The sequence below is a fragment of the Neolamprologus multifasciatus genome, chromosome 22 (genome assembly GCF_963576455.1).
Source record: "Neolamprologus multifasciatus chromosome 22, fNeoMul1.2, whole genome shotgun sequence".
Lineage (NCBI taxonomy): Eukaryota > Metazoa > Chordata > Actinopteri > Cichliformes > Cichlidae > Neolamprologus > Neolamprologus multifasciatus.
In genome coordinates this window covers 31,652,897-31,670,289 of record NC_140459.1, presented here as the reverse complement: position 1 = coordinate 31,670,289, position 17,393 = coordinate 31,652,897, and the positions used below count along the sequence as shown (strand labels likewise).

At 40.6% G+C, this 17,393-nt stretch overlaps 2 protein-coding genes across 2 annotated transcripts in view; both read left to right on the top strand.

Annotated features, from left to right (window-relative positions):
* Positions 1-17,393, top strand: part of LOC146493773 (uncharacterized) — a 561,837-nt gene that overhangs the window by 496,977 nt on the left and 47,467 nt on the right. The gene's annotated exons all lie outside the window — the stretch shown is intronic.
* LOC146493774 (general transcription factor II-I repeat domain-containing protein 2B-like) lies at positions 6,465-7,866 on the top strand. The gene has a single exon (XM_085149359.1). The coding sequence runs from the start codon at positions 6,568-6,570 to the stop codon at positions 7,864-7,866; it is 1,299 nt and encodes a 432-aa protein (XP_085005485.1). The 5' UTR covers positions 6,465-6,567.

Sequence of the window (17,393 nt, the reverse complement as noted above, 5' to 3'; positions counted from 1 at the left end):
GTAAACGAGTTCACAAAAAATATTTTATTTGATGTAATTAATAACATTACACTTTGATTCTAGTAAAACAAAATAATGAGTTTGATTCTTGCAATGCTTTTCCAAGAAAGTTTTATTTGATGCAACGGTTTTCCAAAACAGTTTTATTTGCTGTAATGAAGAAAAAACAAATACATTTAAAATGGGTAAAAACAACTCCGACCAGTAGGAAAAAAAACCAGACAAAAAAAACCCCAGCAAAGCTAAAAACAAGAAAAACAAAACATTTGAGAAAAATAATAGGCAAGAGAAGAAAAACGATTACTAGGAGAGCCAAAGTGAGTAATTCTCATCTAGTACGTTATGAATCACTGTCCTGGTCACCTCCGTGACGCTGGCGTCAATTTCTTGCAGCGTGGCCTCTGTATCGCGGACATCTCTGAGTTCAAACAGATATGCCTGGGCAATGTCTCTGACTTGAGCTGCTGGTGGTGAAAAACCCTCTAACCGTAAAATTTGTAATAATGTGTTGGTGAAATGTCCATTCCATAGTCTTTTACAGAGTTCATCATAGTACCTGAAAAAGTAATATTTTTCCAGCGGGAAAAGACAAGAATGGTAAATGGCCTGAATTTATATAGCGCTTTACTAGTCCCTGAGGACCCCAAAGCGCTTTACATATCCAGTCATCCACCCACTGGTGATGGCAGCTACATTGTAGCCACAGCTGCCCTGGGGCGCACTGACAGAGGCGAGGCTACCGGCCACCAGTAGGCAAACATGGGGTTAGTATCTTGCCCAAGATACTAACCCCATGTTACCATGGGGTTAGTATACTAACCCCATGTTACCATGGGGTTAGTATACCAAGATACCAAGGATATTTGGCATGCAGCCAGGAGGCAGCCTGGGATCGAACCACCGACCTTCTGATTAGTGGCTGACCTGCTCTGCCACCTGAGCTACAGCCACCCAACTCTTACGCTTGTGTTTGTGTGTTTGTAGCGCTAAGGAGCAACTAAAGTAAGTTATTTCAAACTTATGCACAACTCAACGTGCCTTTGTGTCCAAGTGAAATGTTGGTGGCATTTCTGAGGTGATTCATGTAGTGGACAACATGGCTAAAACAGAGAAGTATTAACTTTGATGGAGATACAGGGGAGAACGCGGCTCGGGGGCATGAACGCAGCTCGGGGGCATGACCACAGCGTGTACAATAGGCCAATCAAGTTTGTGGAGTTTCCATGGACACCGACTCAGAGGTGTTGAAGCCAAAATTCCAGGTGGAATTGTCACAGCATGCCAATCATTAATCAAACAAATTACAGAATCCATGGAAAATTTTGCTAATGATGAAGTGCATTATTTAAGGAAAATGTTCAACTGTGGACCCAACAATAGGTAGCACTGATGAGGCTGCTGGGGTGCAGGGTGAAATTAGCAGGGTGTGTCAAAGAGTGAACAGAACATTGCTAAGTCAGCTGACAGTTCCATAAAATGTGTTTCCTACAGCAGCAAACAGGCTTCAAGAAGTGACAGTAAGGAGAGGTTTCAAGATCTGTGGGCCAGTCGGCCTCTTGTGTAAAGGACACAGTGGTGCTGAAGTCATAGAGGCTGTGGTCAGTACAGTCAGCCCAGATTTCAGTATTCGTGACATGCCTGAGATAAAATGTGACCTCACTCCCCCTTAGTTAAAGGAAATAATGAAAGCGCATCAAAAATCTCCTGACTTAACTCTTTGTGCTTGCATTGAGATGGCTCTCAGGAAGGGATCAGTGCAGCACTGCACCAGTGACAGTGAGGAAAGCTGCTCATCACCGGTTATGGGTCAAAAACTGCTCCAAAATCTAATTACCACCCCCATTCCTTAAAAGTAGGCAAGGCAAGGTGGAACAAATTTCAAGGAAGAGAAAATAGCTTGTGACCCTCCAGGTAACTGCACACAGATAAACTGAGACATATGTGAAGCATACAGTGGGTCTGTGTAATGTTTATTGGGTAGAAACTAGAGCTGGGCGATAACGATAACGATATGTATTGCAAAATAACTTTTTCTCGATAGAAAAATTTAACTATTGCGATAGGCCTCACCGCTCTTGTCCTCTTAAAAAAAAAAAGAACAGCCAATCCAAATTAAGTAGCGCAGAGCCGAACCAATCACAGCTGCAGCGTCACGTCACGTGACTTGTTACATACAGCACAAGTGCCAAGCCGCACATGTGTATTTGTTTGGGAAGCAGCCAGCCGCCGTGTCGCCCGGGTAAAGGATGAAAATCAACCGAGAGCATGACCGAAGGTTACCGAAGAGAAAACAGATGATGGTTCCAATGCCGGAGAGATTGACGAACGGAAGAGCCAAAGAAGTTCCGTATTGTGAAGGTATTTCGGCTATTTCAAGTCTGACAAAAAACAGAGTAGCGCACACTGTAAATTGTGCCGAAAGCACGTCTGGAAATACAATAAAGCGGTGCATGCTCAATCTCTGACTGGAAGCGCTAATTCATCATCCGGCTTTTGTCAGACTAAAGTAACTAGGGGTGGGTTTTTATAATCGATTTATCGATTAAAATCGATTCTGGCTTGGATAACGTAAAATCGATTCATTAATATCCTGAATCGATTTTTTAATATAAATTTATTTTGCCCGAAATGCCAGAATCTCTGGTGAAATCTCACAAAATTTCAACAACCACCAAACAGCTAAGACAGTAAATGAGAGCAGGAACACGGATTCTGCACAAAGACTTAAACACACAGCCCAACCGCGGATCAGAATCAGTGAGATGTTGCCTTTCTCACAGTCGGGGCTGAAAGCCGACAGCTCGCTGATTCTGATCTGTCGGCGGTCCGCGCTTTGTGTTCACGCCCTTTATGCGCTGATTCTAAAGCTGTTAGTTTTATCTCTCTCCAAACAATATTGACCGAACCAGCAGCAAAAGAAGATCCAAACTAGGCTTCACATAAACAATGTCATGAATTCACTCTGACTTTTATTGTTTTGCTTCGACCGCGATGCACAGCTCTCTCTCACGTGCTCGCTCTCTTGTGCGCTCTCTCTCCCTCTCTCTCCGTCTGTCTGTTTTCTGCATTATTCGCTTGCTTGTTACGCACAAGTCTACCGTTGTTTACAGCGCTGTCGGCCGACGTTTTTTTTTTTTCGTTTTATATACTTCCGAAAATAAAACCTAATTTCTGCCGTTCAATACCGAACAAATTTAAACTTTTTAAAATTATGCAAAATGCAAAACGCTCAGCCTTGTCTCTAATAAAACCGCTGTAACTTCGGAGGTAATGTTCATATGTTCATTAATGGTTTTCTTTCGTTTTTGATCTACTGCAGAACATTTTTATAAAATCCCAGAACAGGAAAATCACCTTCATGTTTTTCTGTGTTTTATCCTCAGCTACTTTGACACAAAGGCCTCTGCTGTGATGCTCACACCTTTGATAAAGTCTTGGTGTGTCAGCTTCCTTTTTATAGATACAAAAATATGTAAATGTACTGATCTGAATTATAATATTTCTGACTGTCAAAATTTCCCAGATTCAAATCAAAGTGAATCGAATCGAATTAAATCGAATCGAATCGAATTAAATCGAATCGTGGATCGAATCGATTCGGGACCCTGTGAATCGCAATTGAATCGATTCTAGAAATCAGTGACGATACCCAGCCCTAAAAGTAACTGTTAAACTGTTTGAAAAGCTAAGCTATACAACAAGGAGAGATTGAGAATTTCCTTTTAGTTCTCAGTTTATTTGATATTGACAAAAGTTAGTCAATTTTGTCTGATCTTCTGTAAAACAAACTAAGATTCATTTTTAGAATTAATATTTTGTTTCTAAGTGGAATTGATAATTTAGTCTGTTTTGTTTGTTCTGTTTTGAAACTTAAACGCTTTAGCGGCTGCCTTTTGTGTAGTTTGCAATATTTGCCTTTATTTATCTGAAAAAGTGTCATGTTCCTTAAGTACATCTACCCTGTTGAACTTATTATGGGAAATAAATATTTAAATCAAAACAAGCTGCTGAATATTTCACATTTTACTTGTGAGCAACGGCACATTTAAATCTTACAAATATAGTTGTTTGGCTTATATCGTGATATATATCGTTATCGCCTGAAATGAAAAAAAAAACCATCGTGATATGAAAAAATCTTATATCGCCCAGCTCTAGTAGAAACAGGCTCTAAACCAGGGCTGTTTTATACAATTATATTTGACCCTCGAGATAATTTCATATATCAATTATTAATGGCTCGTGGTATGTGGGAGCCAAATCCTCAGCCCTGCTGAGAATCTGCGCAGTGTTGGAGTTTATTTCGATGGGCACACCATGCAGCCAATCACATGCAAAGACAGATAGGGATCATATCATGCAGGCCAGGCATGCAGAGAGACGGGGGAGCTGGATTTAGAAGCTAGTGTGTTGGGAAAAGTGACGAAGCAAGCGAAAACGTAAAGTGAGCAGCATCTGACTTAATTTCAATGATAGATGGCAAAGCTGAGTGCAGAACTAATCAAAGGAGCTGGATAAAGTGTTACCCGTTTGTATTTTCTGCCATTTTCCATTTTCAGACTTGTCCAAGCCTTAGACCTCATGTGTGTTCTCCCTAGTCGTAGTTAATGCATAAAAATAATGCTTTTAAGAAAACACTGAATAAAATATTGCTTTGTTGAAAAAGAAAATGTACATTTGAAAATGACATAAAATAAAGTATCTACAAAGTGTCTTTGAATGGCAGAGATGTGTGCACGTACCACAGAGCCATGGCTCACTGAGTGTCTAAATGAGTCTCACAGGCCTGAACGCTCACTTGAAGTCGTTTATAATTATTAACTTTTTGGATCTGCTGCTCACCACAAAAAAGCACAAGCATGAATTTGGACTTTTAACTGTGTTTTTATAAGTTTTACAGCTTTTCCTAGTGATAAAAACCTCCTTTATTGCCATTCATACTACACAAAGTCATCAAGCAAATAACAATTAAATGACAGAAAAGTTTGTTTTTCACTTTTTAATCCAGAAATTTCAGGTTTTTTTATTACTACAGTTTAAAAAACAAAAGGAAAAAACTGCAGTCTGGGCAATGAGCTGTCAGGGCTTTTTTTTTTTTTGTAATTTTACACATATTTTTCTTACGATTTAAGTACACAAAACAGTGCCAACAAAGTTCTGTCTTTGTCACAGCAGCTTTTTCTTTATCATGTAGAAAAACAGTTAAATATGTCACTTCTTTACACTGACAGAAAGGGAAGTTTCACTGGTCCAGCCCACTGAAGTTTAAAGTGGGCTGTATGTGGCCTGCCATGTAAAATGAGTCTAAATCTTCATGGTCTGAGAGATGTAGCCCACAAGATTGATTGAGGAATCAGGGCTGGACTAGGGGGAATTCGGCCCTGGCAGTATTGGTCTAGGTGGCTGATCATGATCGCTCCAGAAAAAGAAAGAAATATATAAAAAATAAAATAATATACAGTGGTGTGAAAAAGTGTCACACTTAAATGTTTCAGATCATCACATTTAAATATTACACAACAGCAACACAAGTAAACACAAAATGCACTTTCTAAATGAAAGTGTTTATTATGAAGATAAATTAACTGTGGTGTGTCACAGATCAGAAGATCCTCAAAAGCCAGACATCATCCTAAGAAATGAACAAATGAATTGAGATCTGTCAGTGTGGAAAAGGTTATAAAGCCATGTCTAAAGCTTTGAGACTCCACCAAACCACAGTGAGAGCCATTATCCACAAATGGAAAACAGGGGTGAACCTTCGTAGGAGTGGCTGGCCGTCCAGCCACGACTCATCCAAGAGGTCACCAAACAGCCCAGAACAACATCCAAAGAGCTGCACGACTCACTCGCCTCAGTTAAGGTTCATCACAAGGGGGAAGTAACAAAGTACAAATACTTTGTATTCTACTGTACTAAAGTAGAACTTTAAGGTATCTGTACTTTACTGAAGTACTTTTTCTCAATACATTTTGAAACAAATATCTGTACTTTTGAGTCCTTACATTTTCTCAGTACTTTTGGTTTAACAAATTTGCAGGGTGTTATTGTTTTTGTCACACTGAGCCTTCAGTCCTCTTTGAAATAATCACCAGGGGACGTCACATACAAAGAGATGACATGTGCCATAGAAACGGGTCCAAGTGGGCCGCTGTGTGGTTTTGTTTTTTTGGCACAGCTCAGGAACGACTGCAGGTGTCCATAAGTGACTTCAGCATCTAACGAGCCCTAGATATGAATGAATATGACCAGATGACCAGATGAATATGAATTTCAGCTGGTGATGCTTAAACGTAGAAAAAAGACAGTGTAAACAGCGTCCTGTCAGTGTAGAGCAGGGCATATTACGGCCCGCGGGCCACATCTGGCCCTTTGTGTATCCTTTTCAGGCCCGCGTGAGGTCAATAATAAATTACCACTCGATAGATTATGTAAATATATGTAGTGCGTGCAATACGACGGTGCTGCTTTTATTCTGACAAGTGCTACGCTACTTCCATATTGACGTATCTGCGTGTCGCGAGCTTTGAGTGAAGGTGAACGGCCATAAATGACGTTAGCCTCAAGATGGCAGCACACGCTAAGAAGCGAAAAATTGATAACGAACGGCGCGTTTTTAACAGGACATGGACTACCAAGTACTTGTTCACAGAAATTAAAGGTAAAGCTGTGTGCTTGGTCTGTGGTACACAGATCGCTGTGTTAAAGGATTACAATTTGAATCGCCACTACACGACCAAACATGAGGATAAATACAGAAATCTGTCTGAAAAAGAGCGCGCAAGGGTGTCTGATGCATTGCTAGCAAAACTGCAAACCCAACAAGGACTTTTCACCAAACTTCACACCACCAGGGAGGCTGCCGTTCGGACAAGTTATGTAATATCTCACAAAATCGCCAGGAAAAGTAAGGCCTTTTCTGATGGAAAGTTTATTAAGGAGTGCTTATTGGACTCAGTTGCACTGATATGCCCAGAGAAAAAGGACGCGTTTGAGAACGTCTCACTCTCCCGACGTACTGTGACTGGGCGGGTTGAGGACATCGCTGAGAACTTGGAGCTTCAGCTGAAGAACAGAGCTGCAGACTTTGAATGTTTTTCTCTGGCTTTGGATGAGAGCTGCGATGTGCGTGATACCGCCCAGCTTCTCATCTTCTTACGTGGAATAACTGCAGACTTTCAAGTCACGGAGGAGCTGGCTGCCATGCAGTCAATGAAAGGAACAACAACCGGCAATGACTTATTCATAGAGGTAAATGCATGTTTGGACAAATTAGGACTGAAATGGGACAATCTGGCAGGTGTAAAAACAGATGGTTGTCCAAATCTGACTGGGAAAAATGTAGGACTTTTAAAGAGAATGCAGGATAAAGTGACAGAAATTAATCCTGTGCAGAAATTGACATTTTTGCATTGTATTATACATCAAGAAGTGTTGTGTAAGATAGTGTTAAAGATGGACCACGTTGGTGATGTTGTAACTAAAACAGTTAACTTCATCAGAGCAAGAGCATTAAATCACAGACAATTTATTGCTCTTTTGGAGGAAAATGAGATGGAACATGGTGACATCAGCTACCACTGCTCTGTCAGGTGGCTCAGCCTCAGCAAGGTACTGAAAAGTGTCTGGGATCTGAGAGAACAGCTTCAGGATTTCTGTGTGAAGAAAGGACATGCCGTCCCAGAGCTTTCAGATGAAGATTGTGTGGCAGACCTCGGATTTGCTGCGGATGTGACTGCACTAATGAACCAACTAAATGTCAAACTGCAGTGCAGGGGACTTTTTGTGCATGAGATGTACAGTGCAGTAAAGGCTTTCATGAGGAAGTTGCAGCTCATCTCAAGCCAAGTGACAACACCCACTTGACAACACTAAAGGACGCTCTTCCAAATTCCAATCACCTCCACAAGTACTCAGCCATGTTAGAAGTACTGCATGCAGAGTTTTCAAGGCGATTTCAAGATTTCAAAGCTCTTGAAAATGAAATGGACATGGTTTCTTCTCCCTTCACCTGCAGTGTGGATAATGCTTCAAGTGATGTTCAGATGGAACTCATTGACTTGCAGTCTGACACACTTCTGGCAGAGCACTTCAGGTCAGTCTCACTGCTGGACTTTTATTCCTCCCTCAAAGAAGAGAACTTTCTACACCTGAGGAATCATGCTCAGAGGATTCTAGTCCTCTTTGGATCTACCTATGTATGTGAACAGACATTCTCGGTGATGAAGTTCAACAAATCCAAACACAGGTCCTCTGTCACTGATGACCACCTCTCAGCTGTTCTTCGCACAGCCACCTCAGACATTCAGCCAGATTTCAATGCCCTTGTTCAAAACCAAAACAGGCTGGATTATTCTCACTGAAAAGGAGGAAAACATGACACAAGTCATTGTATTGTTGCATTTCTATAAACTTGTTGTTTGTTGAGTTAAACATGTTAAAATAAAATGACATTGATTCGGTGGTTGTTTTTGTTTTATTTGGAATATGCGCCACAATTTCACATAGCATAGCCCAATATAAATATTTACATTATTTTATTTTTGTTTTATTCTTCTGATTACCAGTACCAGCTATTCGTAATATATAATTGAGTGAATTTTACAATTTAAGAAAGTTAAGCAGACTTGGGTTCAAGATGTCGTTGATGTGGCCCTCTGACGCAACTCGGGTTTCTCATGTGGCCCCTTGTAAAAATTAATTGCCCACCCCTGGTGTAGAGGGTGGAAATCAGCCAGGACAGCTCATGAAATATAATAATAATACATTTTATTTTACAGGTCACTGTACATAGTAGAATAAAAGCAACATAAAAGCAACATAAAAGCAAGCAGTTTACAGAATCATAAAAGCATAAGACATAAACAAATAAAATAGCAGAGTGGAGAGGTTATGTGGGATAAGCTATTTTGTACAAGTGGGTTTTGAGCTTGGACTTAAAGAGTGAGAAGGAAGAGATATTTCTTAAATCAGGAGGTCGGGAATTCCAGAGTCGTGGAGCAGAGCAGCTGAAAGCCCGGCTCCCCATGGTTGCAAGACGGGGGGAAGGGACGGAGAGTGAAAGGGAAGAAGAAGATCTGAGACAACGAGATGGGGCAGTGATCTGAACCAGATCAGAGAGATATGGAGGAGAGAGATGATGAACAGCCTTAAATGTGTACAAGAGTATTTTGAAATTGATGCGATATTTGACCGGGAGCCAATGAAGCTGCTGCAGGACAGGAGTGATGTGGTGGACAGAAGGGGTCCTGGAGATGATACGGGCAGCAGAGTTCTGGACGCGTTGGAGCTTGTGGATGGATTTTTGAGTAAGACCAAAAAGAAGTGAATTACAATAATCAATCCGGGAAGTAACAAGGCTGTGGACAAGAATGGCAGTGGCATGTGGGGTGAGAAAAGGACGGAGATGATTAATGTTGCGCAACTGAAAATATGCAGACCGAGTAACATTATTAATGTGTGAATTGAAAGATAAAGTACTGTTGAGGATGACACCCAAACTTTTCACAGAGGAAGAAATGAAGACCGGTGAGTTATCGATAGTAATAGAGAAACTGTTGGTTCTGGATAATGTTTATTTAGTGCCGACCAAGAGGAGCTCGGATTTATTACTATTGAGTTTGAGAAAATTAGAAGAGAACCATGAATTTAGTTCAGCTAAACAGAGGGTGAGGGAGGATGGGGGAAGAGCAGAATCAGGTTTAGTGGACAGCTGGGTGTCTGCTTACATATTATTGATTTCAGTTGTGTAAATCTACAAGAGCCACTACAGCTGATTTTACTGTTCCCCACCTGCTAAATTACACTGTAAGATAGAAACCCCTGCTGAGCAAAAGGAACAAAGGCTGGTCTCAGTTTTGCCAGAAAACATCTCGATGATCCCCAAGACTTTTGGGAAAATACTCTGTGAACTGTCTCTGCTGCTCGTCTTCAGAAATGACAAGTATCTCAGCCTTCCACACAGCTAGCCTTTCGTTCTCGTCATTCAGATTGTATCATTGACTTTAGGATCTGTTGTTTGATCTTTTCCTTCCATCTCTCCTGGTTTATTTCTCTCCGATCTCACTTGCTACAGTGACTACAATAAAAACATCCCGTTTGTGGAACAGCACATATGTGTCTGATCACTCTGGACTGCATGCTCAATACAAATCTCACCGCCAGTAAGGACCTCAGTCACAAAGAGAAAACCTCAACACATAATATACACAAATCCCAGCTGTCATAATGTGCACCAAATTAATCCTGTTTTTTCTCAGTCCTTACAGCGCTTTCTGTCACCTAGAGCCAGTTAATGTCTCCAGACCAGCCCTAAAGAAGTGCTCCCTGATCTTTGAAAATGAATCCACTGTGAGTGTGTGAACAAATGTCATTGTTTTAAGCCCCACAGATACAATCATAGTCTAACTGTACGATGCAATGTAGTCCAAATAATCCAGCACATATGCAGCAGTTAAGAAAAGAGACAGAGGGGTCAGTGAGCAGGGACCGTTCAAAATGCTACATTTTAGTTTTTATCTTTCGCCAGAATCACACTCTTACTTTTCTGTGTTCATGTATTTTAAGTGAAATTAAAGCTAATTATAGCTTAATGGCAAGAAAGCGAAAGTGGAAAGTGCTAAAAAAAAAAAAGAGAATTATCCTTTTAAGTGAATCTAAATATTTCCCTTCCTCTGTCTAAAAGAAGCTTCATCTCCTCTCTCTGTTTATACCAACTCTATTGTCTGACTGGCTTTTGGAGACTCAGATTTGCAGTTTGCCAAACAGAAAAATCAATATTGTTTTCACTGAATGTTTTCTAACAGTAAATATTTTTCAAACATTTGTTCCCAGTTTCTGTCTTTCCATGTGTTGTCCCTTAATCTGAACTGGAACCCAATGAAGCAGAGTGTGATCACCTCCTACGAGCCATCCTGTCACAGTGAGTGGAAGCTACAGTATCATATACTGGCTCATTGTGATTTACAATGTGAGCTATTCATGGTGGCCTAAAACAAACTGTGTGCTCTTGTTGTTAAAGGGAATCACCCTGCGAAGCCACAAGTCAGCGTCACCTCTGTTTCCTGCTTGTCCAAAGTGAACAGTCATGAAAAGATCAATTCATACAGAAGTGAATTGTAGTGGAAGCAGCAGGATCAGTCATGGACGCACAAATTTTTTTGCAGTCCGTTTTGTGGCACCACAGGGGAGCCTGTAGTGACTGGAGCCCCACTGGATCATCACCAGTAGGAAAAAAAAAAACACCACGCGGAACATTTTTGTAGAATCGTTGCAAATTTTCCAGCACACACTGGATGTGATCTGGGAATGTAGTTTCTTGCAACATGTACTCTTATATTTATGCAATACTTATGTAAGAATGCTGTTTGTTTACTTCAGCTCAGCATTCAGTACAGTTATTCCCTCCAAGCTGATCACCAAACTTGTGGCTCTTAGACTCAGCAACTCCATCTGTATCTGGATCATGGACTTTCTGACCAACAGACCCCAGCATGTTAGGTCAGGCCATAACTGCTCTACCACCATCACACTCAACACTGGCACTTCACAGGGCTGTGTGCTGAGCCCGTTCCTCTATGACTGCAGACCTGGGTATGGATCCAACTCCATCATCAAGTCTGCAGATGACACCACGGTGACTGTCTCATCAGTGGCAACGATGAGACTGGCTACAGGGAAGAGGTAAAGCACCTAGCTGTGTGGTCTGACAATAACCTGCTCCTGAGTACCAGCAAAACCAAAGAGCTCATTGTGGACTTCAGGAGGGAGAACAGAGACCCCCATGTCCCCATCTACATAAATGGCACAGCTGTTGAACGGGTCTCCAGCTTCAAGTTCTAGGGGACCCACATCTCTGAGAATCTGTCCTGGTCAACTAACACCTCCAGCCTGGTCAAGAAGGCCCATCAGCGCCTTTTTTTCTTTACGATACTGAAGAAGAACCACCTGTCTGCTGACATACTGGTTAACTTCTACCGCTGTGTGATAGAGAGCATCCTGACCAACTGTGTCACAGTGTGGTGTGGGAACTGTTCTGTTGCTGACCGCAAGGCACTGCAGCAGGTGGTGAAAGCCGCCCAACGCATCACAGGGACTCCATTTCCTGCCATTGAGGATGTCCACAAGAAGAGATGTCTATGCCAAGCACGCATCATTCTCGGGGACTCCTCTCATCTTGCCTCCAGCTCCTCCCCTCCAGAAGGCGCTACAGGAGCCTTCAGACTGAAATCAGCAGGTTTAGGAACAGCTTCTTCCCCACAGCTGTCACCCTACACTGTTCACTATTGTAGTCTGTTCAGAGAGCTATGCTTCCACTGCTGTAGATATATTCATAGCACTCTGTAGATCTGTTTACCTCACACCGATACATCTGTATATATGTTGCACATCTGTATATTTGCTCTTATTGCACTTACTGATAAGATGCAAACTGTATTTTGTTACCCTGTATTTAGACATGTGTAATGACAGTAAAGTTGAATTCTAAATGCTATCCTAAACATTTAAACAAAAGCAGCTGCACAGCTACAGAAGTTTTTAGAAGTGATTTTTAGAAGGCCAGTAAAGAGAGCATGGAGACAGATGGAGGATGCCAAATCCACTGAATCTACACGCTTCCTGTTTCCACCCCATCCTTCCAGTGCTCTACTATACTCCCTGCTCTCTCTACCACAACTGTCTTTGAACTTGCCTGGGCCAGGTCTGAGTCCAGCTTTGCAACTCCAGCCAGGTCACATGACACAGGGGTTTGCTCTGATGTCAACAGGCAGGTCAGTGGAGCCCTCTGGTGATGGATTTATGCCAGTGAAACAGGAGGAGGCCTGAGAACAGACAGCAGGCTTAACTAGCAGGACAAAGTAGCATGTAGTACTTGAAGGAGTCATCACAGCCAATCAGTTCTCAGGAAAATGGAACATCACATACATTTTCTCTTCTTTGATTTTCATCAATGTATTTCCTTTGAAATTTAAAAAATTATTATTATTTTTTTTAAATATTTCCTTCTGTCAATATTTCTGCCTGATTAGAAGCTCATAGGCAGCTCCTGTCACTCTAAAATAAAATAATGTAAAGGCTGCCCTCTCTGCCATCCCACTAGCTGACCTAACTGACACAAGTAAACTGTGTTAAGATACCCTACATGGACTAAGGTTCTTGGCCACATACATATAGATTTGTGTGGCTGTAGAAATCATGCCATGAAGCTCCCAGCGCACATTTTTGATGCTTCTGTCTGTGGCAGAGGTGGTTTGGAGCTCGGCAGAGCCTTGGTGGCTTTTACTGACTATACACCCCTACCCATTTATTATGAACTAACAGCACAACTGTTTGTGGTTTTTTTCTATATTACACTTGCATGATTTAGATTTATACTTATGTGGCAGCTGTTCACTGGCCTGACAAAGTTATTTTAAATGATATCATGTCATGAATAACACAAGTTATTTTCCATGAAATCTAAAAGTGGTGAAATTCTCAAAAAATGAATGAGACGTGCATGTAATTTGACATATTTTGTTGTTTTGTGTGTGTGTTTGTCTCTATGAAATTTTGACGTGTATCTGAAAAACACAATTTTGAAAACACTGGAAAGACCTCAAGACATTTTTTCTTTTGCTTACTATGTAAACAAAAATTCCCACCAATGCTTTTCAGTGTGAAATTTAGTGTGTAGAGAAAATACCTGTGCCAGGTTGTCTCCATCTAGTGGTGAATAACGCATTACCACTACATCAGGTGAGTTTTTCTCTGTGCACAGTGACACAAAACTCATTTAACAACATAAACTATTTAAAAAATGATGTAGGCAGATCAAGGCAATGTTACAGATTCAGTAAGAACAGAAGTTTATTGCAATCCTTCAAATATGCAGGGCGTCACACTAACACAGCTGCTTGTCCAGCATAGCTCTGTTATTATCAATTTGATTCGAAACGTGTCCAGTTTATTGTCTTAAACTGGCATTAAAGCTTCAATGAACTAAAGTGGTCCCTCTGAGTCAGCACCCAGAAAGCTCGTCTCTTTTAAAAATGTGGCCATAAATACGAGGGCTGCTAAGATCTTAAAACACTGGGGCTAAATCCAGACCTGAAATCTTTGGAAGTTTCACTCAGTAACAGCACCTTTTTAATATTATTGACTATATTTCATAGTCACATTTATATAAAATGTCAAACATTATACGTTAGCTAAAGGTTGAAGTCACAGAGCTATACTGAACAACAATGCAATTTGAGTTTTTCTTGTTTGTACTATATATTTGATTTATTGTAAGCAGTGGGAGTAAAACCTAAAGAAAAAAATAGTAAAAATATGAATGAATCTCTGCTCTTACAGCTTGTGCTTTTATTGTGCCGTGATGTCTCCTTTGAAACTGTCCACTTGCTCGTCTTTTGGATGCTCACCTCTTCTTCACCTTTCCTGTTCCTTTCACTAAACTGCTGCACTCTTGTTCTCTGCTCTCGCCTCCTGTTCTGGTTACAATTAGAATGCAGTCAGCATGTGCCAAATAAACTTGGTCCAAATCGATCATGTTTGATATGATGATGAAGTTTTTTACATCTTATTTATCAACTTATTTGATGCACTGTATCAATCAATTATTAAACAAATATCAGACTGTAGAAAAGCCAATAATAATGCACTGAGCAAGTTCATGCCATAAGAGCTAAATGGCCATAAAAGAAAATCCTGAATGCCTAATACAGGACAGGCCAACATTGAATGCAGCCACAGATCGACATCAGTCAGCTTTCTGCACTTTCCACCTGATCACATCTGTCCTCAAAGTCATGTCATTTCCTCTGTGGTTCATTTATGTTTACTTTTACATTTGCAGTGACAATAAATTTAGTGACATAGTGCACACATTATTTCCTATGGACTGCTGGGTTATCTTGGTTCATTTAAGTTAGTATTTTTAAAGGTGCAGTCAGTCATTTTTTTAGGTTATTTGATAGACAAAAAGGATCTTGTACTCATAAACAAACATAGAATAGTGGATAAAAATGACACATGTTAGTATGTCATTTATAAATACAGATATACGTTCTTAGAAAGAACCACTTCTGAACCTGATCTCCTTACTCCAAGGAGCTTTTGTGAGATATCATTGTGCCAGAGGAGGAGGGCATCCAATACTTCTTTCATTTCACCTGAGTTCGCCTGTGGGAAAGCACAGCGCCGAATACCCTGACTATTTCTTTGAATTCAGGAGTACTAGTGAACTAATCTTGAGTGATTACTGAATTATCTGAATAAAGCTAATGAACCAGTGAAATTCTAAACTCTTAAACATCCCAGAGATATCTGAATTTATGTCTGCACCTTCACACTCCAGATATGAAGGATCATACCTGTTTTACCTCCGGTGTTGTGCCAAAAAGTGATCGTCTGACAAAAACTGATTTCCAATGTCTTTACTTAAATTGGTAAATAGACTTTAGTGAACATGATTTACAAAAGGGTATATATCAAGTTTAATAACGACCCATTTTTTCAAGTATATTTATAACTCTGTGTTATTGTAACTATATTAAAACCAACCCAGTCCTTTTGGGACACTTAAAATATGTTTAGAGAACTATTATTAAATTTGTTGCAATTTCTGCTGTCCTCTTGGCCAGATTACTCTTTAAAAAAGTAATTTTAATGTCAAATGAATAAATACAAAGTAAAAATCACTGCCAAAAAGTGATTGCAGCTTCTACCTTGTGACAGGAATGTTGTTTGTGGCACAAGATGACTCAATATCACTCATGAGGGATACATGTGACATGTTTCACATATTATAGACCAAAAAGTTGTCTATAGCAGTTTAACCCTCCTGTTATGTTGCGGGTCAGATTGAGCCAGAACAGAAGAGATGTCACATGTCATCTGCATCAAGTCAAGTCAAGTCAAGTCAACTTTATTTATATAGCACATTTAAGACATCAAGTGTCGGCCAAAGTGCTGAACAGAGGAATAATATAATAAAAGAATTAAAATAGAAAGAAAACTTTGTAAGACATGTAATATCAGCGAGATCCAAAAGCCTTGGAAAATAAGTAGGTCTTGAGATTTGATTTAAAGATTTCCAAGGATGGAGAGAATTTTATGAAGGGGGGGAGACTATTCCAGAGTCTCGGGGCGGCAATGGAGAAAGCCCTGTCACCTCTAGATTTGAGCTGGGAGCTGATAAAACCATCTGACTGGAGGAGCGCAGAGATCGAGTGGGCAAGTGCAGGCTAAGAAGATCTGAAATGTAACCTGGAGCCAAACCATGGAGGGCTTTAAAAACAAATAATAAAACCTTAAAATCAATTCTATGTTTAACTGGTAGCCAATGTAGAGATGCGAGTACCGGGGTAATATTCTCTCTCTTTCTAGTACCCATCAGGAGCCTTGCGGCTGCATTTTGAACAAGTTGCAGGCGTGACAGGCTTGAGTGACAAATACCTAAATAGAGAGAGTTACAATAGTCAAGACGTGACGATATGAAAGCATGGATAACAGTTTCCAGGTCTTTAGATGACAGGATATTTTTGAGTTTAGAAACACTCCTGAGTTGGAAAAAACTGCCACGAACAACTGAATTTATTTGCTTGTCCAGCTTGAGAGTGGAATCAAAAATGAAACCAAGATTTTTTACATGGGGATGTACATTAGCTGATAATGGGCCCAGATTGTTTCTTATGAGACTAATAGAGTCCTGCTTACCGAAGATTATAATGTCGGTTTTGTCATGATTTAGTTTGAGAAGGTTCAGAGACATCCAGCAATGTATGTCGCTAAGACACTCTGAGACTTTCTGCAGCGTACTATCAGCACCTGGTTTTAGAGAAAGGTAGAACTGTGTATCGTCTGCATAAGAGTGGTAAGAGATCTGGTGTTTCTGAAAAATGGAGCCTAATGGGAGCATGTATAAGGAGAATAAGACCGGACCCAGAATAGAGCCCTGAGGTATTCCACCGGTTAGTGTAGCTGGGGAAGAGTATTTGTTACCCAGCATCACAGAATATGCTCTGCTCTCTAGGTAAGAGGCAAACCATTTTAGAGCAGAACCTTGAATGCCGACACGTCTTTAGACGGTTCAATAGGATTGTGTGGTCAACAGTGTGAAATGCTGCGCTCAGGTCTAAAAGGATTAAAACTGTACTTTTTCCAGAATCAGCAGCTAGAAGCACATCATTGAACACCTTCAGTAGAGCAGACTCTGTGCTGTGGAAGGCCCTGAAACCAGACTGATATTTGTCCAGAATATTATGCGTGTCTAAGAATGAGGATAATTGGTGGAGGACAATCTTCTCAAGAACCTTAGACAAAAATGGCAGCTTAGAGATTGGTCTAAAATTGCCAAGAACTGACGGATCTAAACCAGGGTTTTTTAGAAGCGGCTGGACAACAGCTTG